Source organism: Rhopalosiphum maidis, chromosome 2 (assembly GCF_003676215.2).
Source record: "Rhopalosiphum maidis isolate BTI-1 chromosome 2, ASM367621v3, whole genome shotgun sequence".
Classification (NCBI taxonomy): domain Eukaryota; kingdom Metazoa; phylum Arthropoda; class Insecta; order Hemiptera; family Aphididae; genus Rhopalosiphum; species Rhopalosiphum maidis.
In genome coordinates this window covers 23,468,782-23,486,407 of record NC_040878.1, presented here as the reverse complement: position 1 = coordinate 23,486,407, position 17,626 = coordinate 23,468,782, and the positions used below count along the sequence as shown (strand labels likewise).

General features: G+C 38.0%; 1 protein-coding gene across 5 annotated transcripts in view; it reads right to left on the bottom strand.

The window, feature by feature from the left end:
* Positions 1-17,626, bottom strand: part of LOC113551188 — a 234,434-nt gene that overhangs the window by 7,776 nt on the left and 209,032 nt on the right. For all 5 annotated transcript variants that reach the window (XM_026953275.1, XM_026953278.1, XM_026953274.1 and 2 more), the window contains 4 exons: positions 5,276-6,915; positions 2,778-2,850; positions 2,647-2,687; positions 150-1,299 (listed from right to left, as the gene is read on the bottom strand). In XM_026953275.1, the coding sequence (XP_026809076.1) occupies positions 150-1,299; positions 2,647-2,687; positions 2,778-2,850; positions 5,276-6,915 (2,904 nt within the window). The remainder of the gene's footprint in view (positions 1-149; positions 1,300-2,646; positions 2,688-2,777; positions 2,851-5,275; positions 6,916-17,626) is intronic.

The following is a 17,626-nucleotide window of genomic DNA, read 5'->3' as shown; positions in this document are numbered from 1 at the left end:
TGTTCGAATTTCACGAAATACGGGATGTGGAGAGTTCAATAAGTTCGAAAACCCATCACTATAAAATATTGTGCGCAAGTTTTTTTGTCGTATCGTTAGTTGTATACACATTTTTCAATTGGATAAGTGTGATTAGAACGAACCCTTACCTGGGATAGAGTGGCGGTTCGATGGCATCGTCCATTTGGACGGGCTGTTCGGGTTTCATGATCATCTGGTGTGGTTGGTACATGGCGGCGGCGGCGGCGTCTCCATATTCGGACGGGTACCGTTGACATGACTGATCGGATTCGTAGCGGTCGGCGTACGCCGCAGCGGCTGCGGCCACGGCCGCGTTCAGTGGATTCGGATATGACGGCGGCCGGACATGGTCGTACTGCGACCGGGCGGGAACTTCCGTGGAATACGACGGCGACGGTCGGTTGATGTTAGTCAGCGCATAGTTGCGGTCGGCGGCCGCGGCCACTGACCTGTTGTACATGTCTTGCTGTTGGCCGCCACTGCCGCCGTTGATTTGCTGCGGTTCGTACGGTCTGTGTTGCAGTCTCGTGTTGTTGTCCATCAACATGTAAGATCCGGACGAACCGTGTTGTTGTTGTTGACCTGACATTCCGCCGTTGCCGTGTGGTTGGATTTGTTGTTGCTGCTGCTGTTGTTGCTGTTGCTGTTGTTGCTGTTGCTGTTGTTGCTGTTGCTGTTGTTGTTGCTGTTGCTGTTGCTGTTGCTGTTGTTGTTGTTGTTGTTGTTGTTGCTGTTGTTGCTGTTGTTGCTGTTGTTGCTGTTGTTGCTGTTGTTGTTGCTGTTGATGGTGGGTCATGGCATCCATGCTACCAGACATGGATGACGAGTTGGAATCGTGACAGTGGTCGTATGACGACATAGTCATCGGAGTGCGTCGGCTGCACGGGGGCGTCACTGAACGACACGAGCCGGTCGAGTGCATTTCCGACTTGATGGTCATGGCGTCGTCTTGTGTTCCTGGTGCAGATCCTTCGCCGCAGCATCCCATCTCGGACTTGAGGCGCAGCTGTTTCGCGTCCGGTTTCTCATCTTCCATATCTGGTACGTTAGCGTCCAAATCCTTGTGCAGCATCTTGGACGGCTTGACCGTCAGCTTGGCGCCCATTGCCGCCGGGCCATAGTACGCCGTGGCCGCCGTCAGGTATTCTGGCGATCGGCCGGTTGAACCACCGCCACTGCAGTGGTCACCGTAGTGGCCACCCATCTGCTGGTACGCGTCTTTATTGATGTTGCCCATGTGTTTATACTGCTGCTGATCGAGTCCTCCGTTGTTGCACACTGGAAATTGATGGGAAAAAAAAAACGAAAATGACGCGTAGTTCTCGGCAATAATGCGAACCGAGTTTTGCTGAGAGTAGATCGCTATATCACCGGGTATCTGGAGTTTTTGTCGATTGTTAGTGGGTGAATAATCATATAGACATATTTATAAATGGACTGCGTGCCCTCCCATTCCCTGCTATATGGGTTGCCGAGTGCCAATATCATTAGAAAGAGACAGTCAATACACAATAGCGTTATTGTGGAGGAGGAAAAGGGGTGCCCCTCAAGTATTAATGATTGGTGAACACTAGAAAAAAAAGATTTTATAAAATTAAGATTTTCGATGAATTTAAATTACAGTAAAATATGAAATCTACTTTTGTTAGTCTGTTGTTTATATTATGGGATAATGCACACGACTTTAAGTTAAGCGCAATTTATTATTAATACTAATGAAGTTAAAGACGGATCAAGTTGTATATGCTATCTTTCTTTAATAAATGTCGAGCCCCGGACCTCTTTCTCTCTCTGTTATTAGTCCATTTCGTTATAGGTCTTTGGGAGTACCTGTAAGCGCGGCGATGTGTTGTTGTGACAGTTTTTTCTGCCGTTCTCGCAACGCCTGTTTGTTTGCCGCCGCTATTGGACAGCCCGACAGGCTTCTATGCGTGTTTCGATTCGAGCTCACGTGTCCCCGACCATTACATCCGGGAGTGGGACACTTTAGGATCGTTTCGTGCAAGGCCAAAACTGGTCAAGACAATATATACACACATATATATTTATTTATTAGATTGGAATCGATTTTGCAACATGCAACATTTAATACACACGAACAAACAGCAAAAAGTTTTTTTTCTTTAAATCGTTACAGTAGGTATACATTTAAAAAAATTAAAATCGGCGGACAAGGATCAAGAATAGGGGTAGAGAGAGTGTGATGTCGCCGGGGTGGATATCAATTGTTGCATATTATTTAGAAAAATACATTAGGTACATTATCATAGTATAATAATCAATAGGTAGGTATAACAAAAGAAAAAAGAAACAAATCTCTATAATACAATAAGTACGTTGCTGTTTGTGTTTTTATCGGTGTATCAGCTATTTGCGGTAAACTCTATATAATAAATTTATACATATATATATGTGTATAATGTTGCACTTGACGGATATGCGTTGACGTTGGTTAACGAGAGGGCAGTGGTGCAATTTATCAGCTCTCTACCCCCAGCAAAAATCCGGTTTGTCGACGGATTGGTTTTGTTCGTTGCATACAATGCGTTTTTAAATAATTATTGTCGACAGGAAAAAATAATAATGTTATTTTAGGTTATAAGTTATGCAATATGTGATACTCACTTTCTGGTGTCACTTTATCCTTGCGGGGACATCCCGACAAGCTGCATGTATGAGCAGAAAAATACACACAATATGACCTACTGTATTCATATTAACCCGAAATCGTATAAATTATAGTAACGATAAATTACCTTCTGTGGTGCGAGTACAGTCCTGTGATGTGCCCTTGACCGGTACATCCTGGCGTGGGACATTTATTTCCATCTGAAACGCAAAAGTTACTTTGTAATCTGTTTCGAATGCGTTTTCTTTAAGCTTATAATAATATTTATTATTTCGTTAGGGGAGCTCTCATCTTTTGTTTCTCGTCTGAAACAAAAGAATAAGAGATGGGATTTTTTTTTCGGCGTTGGCGATCACAAAAGGCGCCGACTGTACTGAATGGGTAGATAAGAAACATTGATTCCGGGAGTTGCCCCCGGCAAGGGTGTTCGGTTTGTTTTTATTTTATTTTTGTTTTACGAGATATTATTTATAATTCCCTTGTTTTTAATTAAAAATGCATCGTTTTAACGCTCTGTCGCCGTCTAAAAAATTATAATTAAAAAATACACACATCGATGGCCATATTCCAAATGGCGCTAAAAGAAGAAAACTTTATGGATAGATAAGCAATAATATTGAGTATGAAAATAAGATATAGTAAATAAGTTTAATATATAATACATTATTATAATAATGTATTACGGTAAACTGAAATATACAGTTTATAAAAAATATTTATGGATATAACAATGTATGATTATAGTTTTTATTTTCCATAAAATTGTTATTTATTACACTTTTTGTACATCGAAACGGTTAATCAAATTATTGATGATTGGTTTCACAAATGTTTGCATTTATTTTTGTAAAATATTTCAAATCATAATAGGTAATGTTATTGATCGAATTTCTAATAGTTTTATAGATTCAGGTAGCATAGTTCATTAATTTAACTATACCTACGAGAATTACATCAAACAATAATAATTATAGTTCAGATTAAATGACTATGAAAATTTCAAAAATAAAAAATATCGGTGTTAAATTAATATATTAAGTTGTATAGGAACATATTTATTGACATTAAATACGTTAAAGAGGTTTTAATATTTCATGGTTATAAGTTTCTTAAATATTAACGTGCTAATAAGGTTTTAGGTACTTGTATAATATAATAATAAAAGAATATTTTAAATATTATTACAGATTTAAATTATTAAAATTAATTTTTCATGCAAAGTGATTGAGAACTTGTAATAGCTTAATGTTATATGTTTTCTCACAACATTAAAATCTCGGACGGTGTTTATTAAATATATTTAGCACTTGTAAATAAAACGTTAGAATACATTTATTATAATAACAAAAGGAGTTTAAAGTATTGTATTTTAGTAATATTTTATAGTTTTTATCTAATTTTATTTTAAATATTAAAGTTATGTGAGTTTAAACTTAAATAGCCATACTATAAATTAAATATCTAATATTTAAATAACTATTTTTGGTCTATAAACGTATGTATGATGTATATAGTCATGGTTGTGTATATCATCAATTTATTTTAGACGTTATTAAACAATTTTTTAAAAGTATTATACTAAAATATAATTTATATTAAACGGCTTTTTTTTAAGTAATAACTGAATTATTTTTTTCTTATAATCAAACATCCAACTATTATCAGGTATAAAGGTGATAATTTTTAAATACATTTAATCAATTTGGATCTAAGCTACTTGAGTCACTAATACTATAATTATAATAAACTTCATCAATATACTCGTATGCTTGCGAATAAGCTTAGTCAGAAATAGATAAGGTTTCAGTGGCTAATATCAACGCATAATAATACAATAAATGGACGGTTTAAAAATCAAAATATCGTAACGGCAGTCAGACGGAATTGTCGTCGAGCGCGTATAAGTTATCTCAAAGTTTGTCGGGTGAGACAATAACATATATATATATTGTATGCCGAACGAGTGGCGTGCACGCGGTAGTATAATAATATACGTACGTTGAACACGCGATAAATCCTATAGGAGGAAGCGGATGGAGAGGAAGAGAATTGTGTGCGAGTAGGAAAGAGAAAGAGTAAAAGAGAAAGAATGACGACAACGACGACGTCGACGACAGAGGAAGTCGATGAAACGGAAACTGGCGAGCATCGCGTGCGTACGCCGTACAGTATTAAGAGACTGTAGCTCTGTGTACAGTAGTGGGTACAGCGGTGTGGGTATTTATAATAAAATAGTGCTAAGACGGGCATGGTGATGGGTATACAGGAGGGACGGCGGGCGGGAGCAGTGTTAACAACTCGTACCCGTTCGTTGCGTTTGGGGTTAAGTCGGCACGTGATCGGCGTGGAGATGCCCTCTTAAACCCGCCCACCCCCCGACGGTGACCCCGACCACTCGCGACTATTACGCGGCTGCTGTACAGTGCGACGACGACATTATTGTCAACAACGTCGACCGACATCGCTATCCTCCTTGAATGTTAATTAGTATTAAATTGCGACAGGATTCGCGGGGGGGGGCGTACGTGGGGGATCCAAACGATAATAACGCGCGCCACGTCCTGGTGGTTGTATTCGCCGCTAATGACGACGAGCCCGTAAACCGTATCGTTTATCGCTGCTTACCTTTGTTGTTCATGCACCCGGGTAGCATCATACCACTGTCCATTGGATCGAGAAGCAGTTTGGGCGTGCCGCCGCCGGACGTCATCCTCGGCGACAGGCCATCGCCACCCGCCGCGCTCACCACCGAAGCGCCTAGTACGCCTTCCCTGGCCACGTCTTGGAGCGCGGAAGCCGCCCTAGAATCGGCTCCAGCCGGCTGAAGTATGGTATACTGCTTGGATAGCGGACTGGGCGAGTCCATCTTGATGACGGCCCCGTCCGTTTTGCAGTCGGCCGCGTTATTGCTGCACCCGTCGTCTTCCAATTTTACGCAAACAGGCTTGACCGGCGTTACCGAACCGCCATTGCCACCAACCGCGTTTCCGCTGGCCAATAAATGCTTGACCGGTGAACCGTGCCCCGCCCCGCCCGCCGCCGAGACGCCGTTGGACACGAGTCCGCCGCCGGGCACTGTGTAACCGACCACGAAAGTGGCGCCGGCCGGCGGGTACGGTCCCAGTGGGGACATGGCCGCGCCGACTGCGGTGGGTAGGTCCAGGCGGGTCGGGTCTTTGGGCTCACCGACGCCACCGCTGGCCACCGGTCGGAACGCAGAGAACGCCGTCTTGTCCATCAGGTACGCGTCGTACGACGACGACTCGGTCTCGGACTTCAGAGAAGTCATCATCTCGTTGGGGCGCACGTGACTGTTGTTGTTCCGGCGGTCCACGTCCATCTTGCGCCGGAGCCGGTCACCGCCGGCGTGACCTCTGCCGCGGCCGCGTCCGCCGCAGCCACCGCTCTCGTCGTCGTCGTCGTTGTCGTCGTCGTCATCGTCGTCACCACCGCCGTCGCCCCTGTCGTCGTCGCCACTGCAGCCGCCGTCGCCACCGCCGCCGTCGGCCGACATATCGATCTCGAGTTCGTCCGACGAATCGTCTACCAGTTCGTTAAAGTCTGGTTCGTATTTGGACGGAGCGTATTTGTCCGGTTTTTTGTTGTGCTCGCAATCTTTGTCGATCTTGTTGAGCAAAATGTGGTCGATGTCGCGGCGTTGTTGTTGCGGCGGCTGTTGCTGCGTCGGTTTCTCGTCGCTCGTGTTGTTCTTGTTCTCGTCCACTCTGGTGGCCGTTGGCGGCGGCGGATGAGCACCGCTGCCGTTGCCGATTTTTTTCTCGTCGAACAGATTGACGAACGCCGGCGACTCGTACCGGTCATCGTCGTGTCCTGTCCGGTAAAACGAGTGCCGCGCGCCCGGCCACCCGCCCGATAGGCTCTTAAGCGCCGCTTCCGTTTCGCGTATGAGTGTCTCGTCGTCCACCACTTCGTCGCCGCTGGCCTTTGCCTGTTTTTTCGGCACGGTAGCGGCCGTCTGTTGTCCGGCCGCCGTGGCCGTCCCGGTGGCTGGCTGACCGGCCAGCGGTCGTTTCTTCGGCAGCACCATCGTCTTTTGCGCCACCGCCGCACTGCCACCGCCGTTGTTGTTGTCTTGCTGCTGCTGTTCTGACGAGCCTTTGTTGTTGTCCTTGTCCGCGGCCACCTCTTGCATCTGTTTCAGCGCTCGTCTCCTTTTTTTGTGCGCGAACGTCTCGTCCACGGTTGACTGGGCCTTGTTGCAGGCCGCCGCTCCGTCACCCGATGACTTGCGTTTTGACGTCGACCTGCGTGCACGACGTACACATAATTAATAACAATTCTTACAATGCGTAATTATAATGATTTATTTTCACGCCAGAGCGTTATAACCGGGGATGGGATTTCGAACATCTCGAACTCGAGACATAAAAAAACACACGAGTAAAACATGGATTCGAGTTTGACTTCATTTAAATATGTCCCATCCCTAGTTATAACATAATATCAAAAACGTCTATTGCTCAATCAAAGGCATACACGCGTAAATGACACCCTATTTAAAAAGAATTTCACCTCATCAGTTTGGCATTAAAATCCGCCATTATACATGTTATCAACTACAACAAATCTACAAAATAATAGTGAATATTGAATTTGTAGATAAACAATTCAACGTGTTACGTGATAATAAAAATCTGATGATATTAACTAAAAACAATTCATTTGTTAGTTATAATTATGTGTTGTAAAAGCTCTTAATGTTAAGACAAAGTAATAAATAAAAAGTGACACTTTTCTTTAAAATCTAATTTGTCAGTTCATAACATAATAATACTACCTATTGTGATATGATGAACAGTATAATGATAAGTACGATATTACTGAATTGCATTGAAACAATACGATCGGATGGGGGGGGGGGTACATAGTCGCCCCATATCATTATGTTGGAATAATATTTATGTATTTTGTATTTACGCTTCGTTCGTCAAGTATAATACATTTCGTATACTCATTATTTATTATTTACGTTTTTATCCAATAACGAAACGTCACGTGTATTTTTTAATTATTATTTTCGTTATTATTTATTACCCATCTCAAATTTTAATTGACTGCTGTTCGCGATCTCGATCGGTTACTTTTTTTTTGTTTTATCAATAATTATGTTACGACGAGGGAGGAAAAATACCAATAACGCGTTCTTTTCCACTTCTTTCACGTCCGCCGTCAATCTGTTGTTTAATTTGCCAAAGATCCGTTTTTCTCGGCTCGTTAAGTATTTTTTTAATTAAAAATCGCTTGCTGACTTTTAAATTAATAAGAGAGAGGAAAAATGTATAGCTATACTTAATAATACCGTGGTGATACATTCGAAAGGCCTAACGGCGGCGAATGGCGATTGCGGGGTAGTATACGTGAAGGGTGTAGCAATAAGAAAGTGTATTTATATATATATAGTAAAATACTAAATTATTATCAGACAATGGGCAAAAAAGGGTTTGTTTGAGAGATATTATATACAGAAATCAAATAACGGGCGTTTAAACGGCCGGCACAGCACGCGTGTTATTTTATGTATTATAATAGGTATGTATGAATAATACAGATTATTTATAATATAAGAAGTACATATATTATATACTTAAAATATTGTTAAGAAAGATGAGATTTAATTAGTACTATGTATAATCATAGAAAAATAGATGATTGGTTAAAATAGATAGTTAATATTAAAGTATTTCTACTTATGTTACAAAAACGTCTACAATAATATAAACGAACATCAATAAATGATAATCGAACTAAATCATTAATGTTATTATTATTATTTACATGTGCGACATCTGTCTCGATGGTCTAAACACGTTTGTTTTTACCGTGTAAACCAATTTTTAATATTAAAAGGCATAGGCACAATAAAGGATTAGTTGTAATCTTGTGTTTTATTGTCCGATATAGATGATCCAATATTATTGAGTAATATAACATTTCCTCGCCCTTCCTCTGAATTTTCAATATTTCCATTCATTATCTATTTAATTTGCACTAAAAGTTATTTTAGAAATAATCTTTTTCACAGGATGACGACGCTGGCCAACGAGGACTCATCAGTTCTCGCTTTATTTATTATTACTATTATAATTTATAAGTATTGCTACTTTTAGTTTGTTATTTTTACTATATTATTTCAATGACATCTTATTAATATTTTATTTTTTATTTTTAAATTTTTACCGTCACTGGAATATTTTAAATTTTGGTTTGTTTATTGTATAAAATATTTTGAATCGGATTCTACTCTTGTATAAATGTATAAATAAATAAATTTATCAAATATACGTATAATATGTATTTATTATACACATATACGCGTTTTTGTGGATAATTTTGAAACTGAATCGAGGGTATTGCGGATGTGAATAATAATTATTCGCACACGAAAATGTTAAACTTAAACACGCATCATATATATATATATATATATTATATACGCGGTCTCGGAGTCGTTTCGATAATGCTGACAAATCGGTCTTGTTGCAGTTCTCGTGTGTTTCCCACCACCACTGTCGTGTCGTTATTATTATGATTATTGTGGGCCAGGGACGTATAATACTGTATTATATACGAAAAACGCGTTCCGCTGCACCGCGCTCTTCGAAAGGGGATACGAAAGCAGGGCTTATATTCAGTCGTGCTTTTGCTGCGGATCGAGTATGTCCCTCGTCGGTTGGTACTCGCTCCACGTGATATAACCGCGAGCGATCTTTTTCCCGGACCGTATAATAATATAATACGGTCTCACGATGAATAAAAAAACAAAAAAATAAAAATGAATTTTTTATGGTTGTCGCGTTATGAGTACGGACGGACCCCATTGAAAAAAAAGTTTTCAAATCTCTAGACGTTTCAATCCCCTTCTCCTACCTTATGATAAATTATTAATTTTAGTTAAATGAAATAAAAATTAATTAATAACAATCGACTTCTTCTGAAGCGATAGATTGAATAAAATAAATTTATTGTTAGGTAAAAATTATGTACGCAAATATTATACGTATTGTTAACGTTATATGTATATCTATACTTACATTATAAAGTGCGTATTAGCAAAATGAAAAAACTTTCTTGAGATTATTACTTAATATATTAGTGATTAGATTTTGAACAATATATAATATATGATATAGTCATTTTATTAATTTAAGATTACATATTTATTTATATATATTTTTTTAAATTTTTAAATAAATGAACATTTTTAATTTCTTTTCAATTTTTATATTTTATGAGTACCTAATTTATTGTATTATTATTATTTTTTTAAAATATTTTTCTAATAATTTTGATATATAAAAATCAAATTTTAAACCAGTTATTAATTACTTATAAGTTATAACTTTATAAGTAATAAACTACTAACGTTATTAAGTTTAGATAAACGGAGTGGAGTACCACAGGTGATCAAAGTTTTATTTGTAATAAATAATGGTTTATTTAATATTTTTTCTAATGCTGTGAACAAACGACATTTTACAGACATAATGTATACTATATACATTTTTTCAGTTTTCGTAATTATCTGTGTTTTGTGTATTACATTTCGGATTGATATTCGTTTCTTTTATGGATACAGCTGTATATAAGTTTGGAGGTGTGCTCTTATTTATATTTGTAGAATATAAAAATTGTATTGCCAACGTTGGTTTACATTTCAAAGGCAACGACGAGCAATTAAGAAAACGATCGATTAAAATATTAAACATTATTATTACGATTTCTAGGCGGCGTAATACTACCTACCGGCTAGCAGCTGTCGTGCACTCGAAACGGGAGAGCTTCAAAAATGTCAGCATTATAGAATCGCGTTTCGCCGATGGGTCTTTTTCTGTCGTTGACTATTCACTTCAACCGGTAATTTTCGTTTTATAATGTCTTTTTTTCGTTATTTAGATTGCAAGAAAAACGTTTTAATATTTTTATTGTTATCGCACAGTTCTAATATATACATTATCATAGAGCAATAATATAATAATAATACAATTTAAATGCACACACAACATTTATGTATATATCTATTATAGATACCTCACCGATGATGTAGTGTCACGCTAGTAAACACGCCGCCGCCGGTACGGTTTGCCGCGCGACACGACGCTTACCTATATATATAAGTGTGGTGCAGAGCCCGCCGCCGAGTGCATGTCAACACTACATTAACTGACGCGGCGGCAATGATCATTCAAAACGGTCCTCCCACCACAATACCCACCCCTAGAACGGTATTTTGTATCCTATTATTAACGTATTACCGTCATGACGTTTTAATTCCAAAGTCATGACAACAACTTATCGCTCATATACCTCCGTGGTAAAGAAAAAAAAGAAAAACCGTACAACCGACAAACACGTAGGTACTCGTAGATACGCGCAACCCCGAAACCTCAACGATCCACATAAAATAAATAATTATTACGTTTAGCGGAAATTGACATTTGCAAAAATATTTCCGTGTATGAAGTCATTGCGAATTATGAGATGGGACGTAGAAAAACAACGGAGATTTATAATGAATGGTGATGAAGTGGAATTTTAACTGGTTATGATCTAATAAATGTATGGAGGTTAATGTGGCCATTGATAAGATTATATAGGAATGATATCAATATACAAACCGTTTCACAACGGGTAACTTAGGCGGGCAAGTTCAGTTGAGTGCGGATTGAAGTAGTTATGTACCTAGTTCTAAAGTGAGATTTAGTTTAAAAGCAACAAATTTCAGGACGCGATGTTTGAACTTGTTTAATCGACTTATAGCATTCTGAATTATAGTAAAGACTCCAAATGATGGAATCACATATTTATTTAAAGTAAATTACTTCACACTGTTCATGAAATAAGTGAACATTTTAGACGTACGTACCGAAATCCCCACAAAATAAAATAATAATTAATGAAAACTTATAGCCCTCTTCCAATACACATTTACTCTATACATAATATGCCTACATCGTTTAGTCGGTCGGAGAATTTGGTTTGTTTTCTATGCTATTTTTTTTACTCTTTAACACATAAAAACGTGACGATCGTGCAACAAGTCGGGACATGCTTGGACGCGCCGGGCGCACGATAGCCGACATTAACCGTCTCCCCGAACCACTCTTGGTTTACAGCTCCTATAAGGGGGGGAGGGGGATCCGACCGCCCGGAAATGTGCCGCCTGATATCATCATCGTAACGTCGTTATTATATATCAGTGAAGATAAAAACAGGCCGTGGTCACCCGTAGGGCTGTTAAGTACGTTAACCCTCCGTTGTTGAGCAATGGCTACTATATAATACACAGTAAAGCTCAAATAATAATATTATTACTGTTATTGTTATTATTACTATTATGGTCGTTTCCACAGTCGTTTTTACGGTAGTCGACGTGCGTGCTGGAATAATATTTTTTTTATCGAATTTAACGGCTTGGGGATGGACGGTTCAAATAATGATACTAATAAAATAATAAAAAAATCGGACGATTCTTTTTCAAAATTCAATTGCAACTCATATAAATTTATAAGTACTTGTGTTACTATTGTAAGCAAGTATTCGAGCATTAGTGAGTATGTAGATATGTAGTAGAAATAAAATAAAACACGTATTAATGATACGTTTATTCACTATGAATAACAAATTTTCTGAATTTTTAATATTATTCGCGTAAATCAAACGTCCGGTTTTTTAAAATATAAATCAGAATAAATAGATCCAACAATACATGTGTAGTGTAACTGTAGACTCAATGATATGGACGAGTGTAAATGTTTTTTAAAAACGTTTGACCACCGGAATGGTAACCTGAAATGCAATCAACTGTTTGTTTGGTGAAAAAAAAATAATAAATAAGAACGGAAGACCGTTTTTATTCGTTAGTACGTCGGCGGCAAGTGCGGTGGAGTATAGAAATCGTCCGAATCAGATGGTTTTTGCTTCTATTTTGAATAAAACGTCTTTGAATAAAAAACGTTCTGCAGGAAGGAAGGTTCGAGCTTAATCTACCGGCGGCGCCTTATATACGCGTATATATAGTCCCCCCCAACGGCGCGCGGGACTCTGATTTACGACCACCGAGGTGGTGGCCACTGCTGCGCCACGCCGCCGCCGCCACTGCCGTCGTCGTCTTCGTCGTCGTCGTCGTCGTCGTCGGTAGCGGAAAGAACTCGCGCGCCGTTTCTACCTCCGCCGACCTTTTAACAAGAGGGCCGGTGGTGGAGTTTCACCCCAATACTACAGCCCGATATGGTGTCTTGATTTATAAACCTCTTCGTGGCCGCTTGGCAATATATAATATGTTTATATATATACGCACAAAGAAAACGCACCGACGACGACGGTTTAATCTCGATTTGGGATTTGGACACGCAGACTCCTCTCGCTCGCTCTCTTTTCTCCGACCACCCTCTTCACACGAAAACAGCGCGCGACTTAACATCCACCGACCGTATACGCATATAATATATATATATATATGCACGGTATACATATCGCCTGAGTTGCACAGCCTGTCGCGCGTATGGGGTCACACAAAGTTATTTTGCTTCAGGTGTATGAAGGATTTATGTGCTCGCGATTGTATCGGCGGCGTTGGGGTCGATCGGACAAACTCGCGCGTATATATATATATATATATGTATATGTATATAAATGCGATAGGACGGTCGGCGGGGGTGGGGAGAGGTATAGCAGAATAGCGGTTTATTAGTTTTGCCCTATGCGTTCTCCTTCTCTCTGCGGGCTCACTTGAGTTTTAGATCCGATCCGATCGTGGATTCACCGCGACCATTGGAAATGGTTATACGATAGAGCACATATTATATTATTACTGTGGCGTGTATATATATATATATATGTAAGTAGTGTAAAATGCGGACAGTATTGCGCGATGTTTGCGCGGCAGGAGGCGGAGGGACCGATAAACTTTCCGGTCCGAACTTTGTCTGGACAGCGCAGCCGATGGCCTCTCCGGATAATAGTGCGCGTATCTCCTGTAGACCGGACGGGCGGCGGTAGTGGCTTATATAATATTTTATCTGTATGCTATAGGTCACGGACATGGCGACGAGTAAGACTCGCGTCGAGACTATAACACCGCGTCTCGGTTATCGAACGTCTTTAAGACTCTCTCCAGGAAAAAAGATAAATTCTCGGCATTTATCGTATCCGTGCGCACTACTGCCAGAGCGAGTTTTATATAGTAAATTCGTATAAGGTATGATAAGACCTACGCACCAGGACCGAAATACTTTAAAATACCGTGATAAGCGCTTGGCGTTTGTTTGGTCAGATAGACCACTGCTTTATTAAATGTTCTATCGATACTGCGTGTATGACTATGACACTATAATAATAATACGATATCAGCGGTGTACCACATATTACGATGGTGAAAACTACAAACGCGCACACAGTCGTACTGTACTGTTTTTAATATCTCGTAAACAGCCGAATTCCGTTTTAGTAGCTGCGAGTGTAATTGAGCGCAGCAATAAAGCACGCGTACAATATATTATTATGTTCGGGGTTGGTTTTTTTTGTTTAATTTAATTACAATTTTGCCATGACATAAATAATATTTAAAAAAATAATATGATGTAAAATATCATAAAGAAAAAAATTAAACCAAATACCATACAAAGCAATTTGTTATGTTCAGAATTCATTTGACATAACACGCGAGTATGCATAGCAAAACTGGCTTTTTTTTTTAATAAAAATATTTTATTTTTATAAAAACGCGCCGTTTTAAATAGTAATAATAAAAGGTAGCAGCAGGTAGATTGTTTGTCAAAGTCATAAAAAAAAAAAAAACTTGTTTGGTAAAAAAAAAGAGGAATTCGTTTGAAGTACTACTAGATTAGTTGGTCGAATAACGATACAAGCTTGCCAATTCACGTACTACCCCTATAAAAATAGCTTTTCATTCTCCCCGCCGTTTTCGCTTGCCTTTTCATTACATTTCTTTCTATAAAGCTGAATTAAACTTTTAATTTTCGTTCTTAATCCGAAACGCAAAGGACCGCCAGTGCCGGTTTTTACCTCTGGATGAATATTATTCGTTTTTTCTTCTTTTTATTTTTTATTGTTATTGCGACGAAGAACCTGAGGGAAACGGATGTTTCTCTTTTTCATATTCTCTATCTAACTCTCTCACTCTCCTCCTATCGTCCTTATATACACTTTATTCTTCACCCTAAAATTCAGACACTGGCAACCCACCCTCACGTTGCAATCATACGCAGGTAATGAAACTCATTTTTTTAACACTCTCCGAGATAGCCGTTTCTGAAATAGCCACTTTGATGAGAGGAAAAGAAAAATTATAATTTAAATAAAATAATACAGGAAACATAAAAAGACAGAGGGTTGGCATTATTTCGTTACCATAAGAAATAAAAAAAATAACTAGAAATCTCGTTTTGAATAATATAATTTTTAAAACACTTAATGTCGCGGCCAATAAACTGTCCTAAAAATGAAATCAGTATAAAACCATCGATTTGTATATGTACGAATTCATCTATGTATTTAGGTAAGTGACATTTTTTGTATCAGCTATGAAACTTTATATAAAAAAAAAAAAAAAAAAAAATGAGAAAATCCTCTCCACATTTTGAAACTCTTGTGGCGTGCAATCCATTAATAATAATACGGTCAATGCGGGATAAAACGATAATTTATGAGAAAGAAATATATCCAAAATCATTTATTGTATATACTATAATATGCATATACATCACGTATAATATTTTACATATATGTCGTTCTACTACAGTCTCTTTCGCTAACCCTATCACTGGTAACGGTACCTTTCCTACAGGGGAATTGGTCGGGACACACTCCCAACACGGTATTCCAATTTTGTTTTCCAACAGTAATTAACGCATTAATTTTTAGCCTCTGTGGTCGATGTCGTCGTCGTTGTCGTTTTTTTTTTTATTTTTTTTTCCCGAGCTCACTCACACCTCTCCTCGTGTCTATAACAATATTTTTTTCATCCCAGCACACCCCTTTACATCCAATCCTTTTTCTTCCGCGTGGCGCCCGTTTGTCCGTTGAAAAATATAAATAACTTTGGGGACGTGAGGGATGATGGTTAAAACACGGGGCGCCAAGTCACAACCCCTAATTTCATGATTTTTTTTATGATTATTTTTTAATATAATAATTTGGCAAGACGGGTCGACGGACGTTGTTTTTCATTAAAAAAAAAATCGCAACACAATAATGAAAAATGTAAAAGGATGCCTGACTGTAATGAATACTTCACGGTCTGAGAATAATATGAATGGTGTATGTGTGCATTGTAAAAAAAAAAACTCGGCATAATGACATTTTTTTTTGTCTCGTTGACCTCTACATTGACACAACACCTCCATTAATACCGAACGCGTCACTAGCGGGACATATTATTTACAATACAATTCTAAATATAGCCCCTGAGTATATTATATTTTAGCAATGTTAATTCAATTTCACTTCAAAATTCAAAATAAAATATGATATTACATTAATATGTAATATGCTGTATTAATGTTTGAAATTTATACAACGAGAAAATATATCATATTATCCAAAAACAATTATCTCTTATACGTTTGTACAAATTACAACTATGGCATTATTATTATTATACTACGCGTTTATATGTGTTTTACTTATGTATTCAAGTAATTGAATTGTAAATGAGAAGAGGGTTATGAATTAGAATTTCCGTTGGCGTGTCTAAGTTTATGATCTAAGTTCTATTACACAGCTCTTGAACACTGCGTACAAGTTTCACGCAATAGACTTTATATAATATATAATAAGATCCCTATATTCATTTTAATTTACATGTTGAGTGAGTAAAACGCTAAGTATATTATTACTTTTTAATCCGCATATATATATATAATAACCATCAAAATATAGTATAGTATAGTTATGCAAATATTTTAAGATAAAATCATTAGAACATAAATTTACTTGATTAACGTTGATAATAATCGGATCTTTAATGTACGCGTTATACAGTTGATAAAGGGCGAACGGCTAAATAAAATTGGGTTTGTGCATTTTCTATACATATAAAATGATTTAAAATAAAAATAAGCTTTTCCGCGGTGTGTTTTTCCGTATATCATACATTCTATTTAGTATATTAACAACTTAGTGTGTTATAGTGTTCAGGTCATATAAAAATACTTCGAAGAGTGTATTAAAAACTTTACTACACAGTACATAAAGTGATGCGGTCAGTTTTCCAATTTATTGCCGATGTAAAAATAAAAGATACTCGATATAAATACAGGCGTAACGGATTTATAGGATTTTTGATGTATTTCCCAGCTTTCTGACGTTATCAGCTCCATAATTGTGCGTTCTCTGTTTATTTATATTTTTTTTATACAGAGTAAAAAAAAAAAAAAAAAAAAATAATAACAATAGATAGAAAGGGGGAAAGCCCACCCGAGATGAGATGATTATTGTGGTTACAGCTGTGGAAATGCGTTTTGCGGTCAGATTTACGGACAAGGCAGCAGAACGCAATAATAATAATGTAATACAAGATTCTTCCCTCCAGACGAAATAATTCCAACGGTCCAGAAGGCCATAAATTTGTTTAGGGCCGGCCGGCTGTCCCTCGTGTTTTCCTTATCATCTCGACAGCATTAGAGTTTATACTCTCTCACCCCCTCCGGAGGGTTATTTTTTATTTCAGCTACGAAAATAGAACGGTGGTCAAATAAGTACCGAAAAAATGTACGCACATACTTAGTTTGCAATTATCCGAATATTCGATACAGGTTATTTATATGTCAGTGAAATTCCCCCCTCCCCTCGCCTTTAATCGACTATATCTATATTATATTAATATTAGTTATATTATACCTACATATAAAAGACCATAACCTTCGTAGATAATACAATTATTTGGAAAAAAGAATAAACAAAAAAGTAAAAGTAAAAAATTACAGACAAGAACAA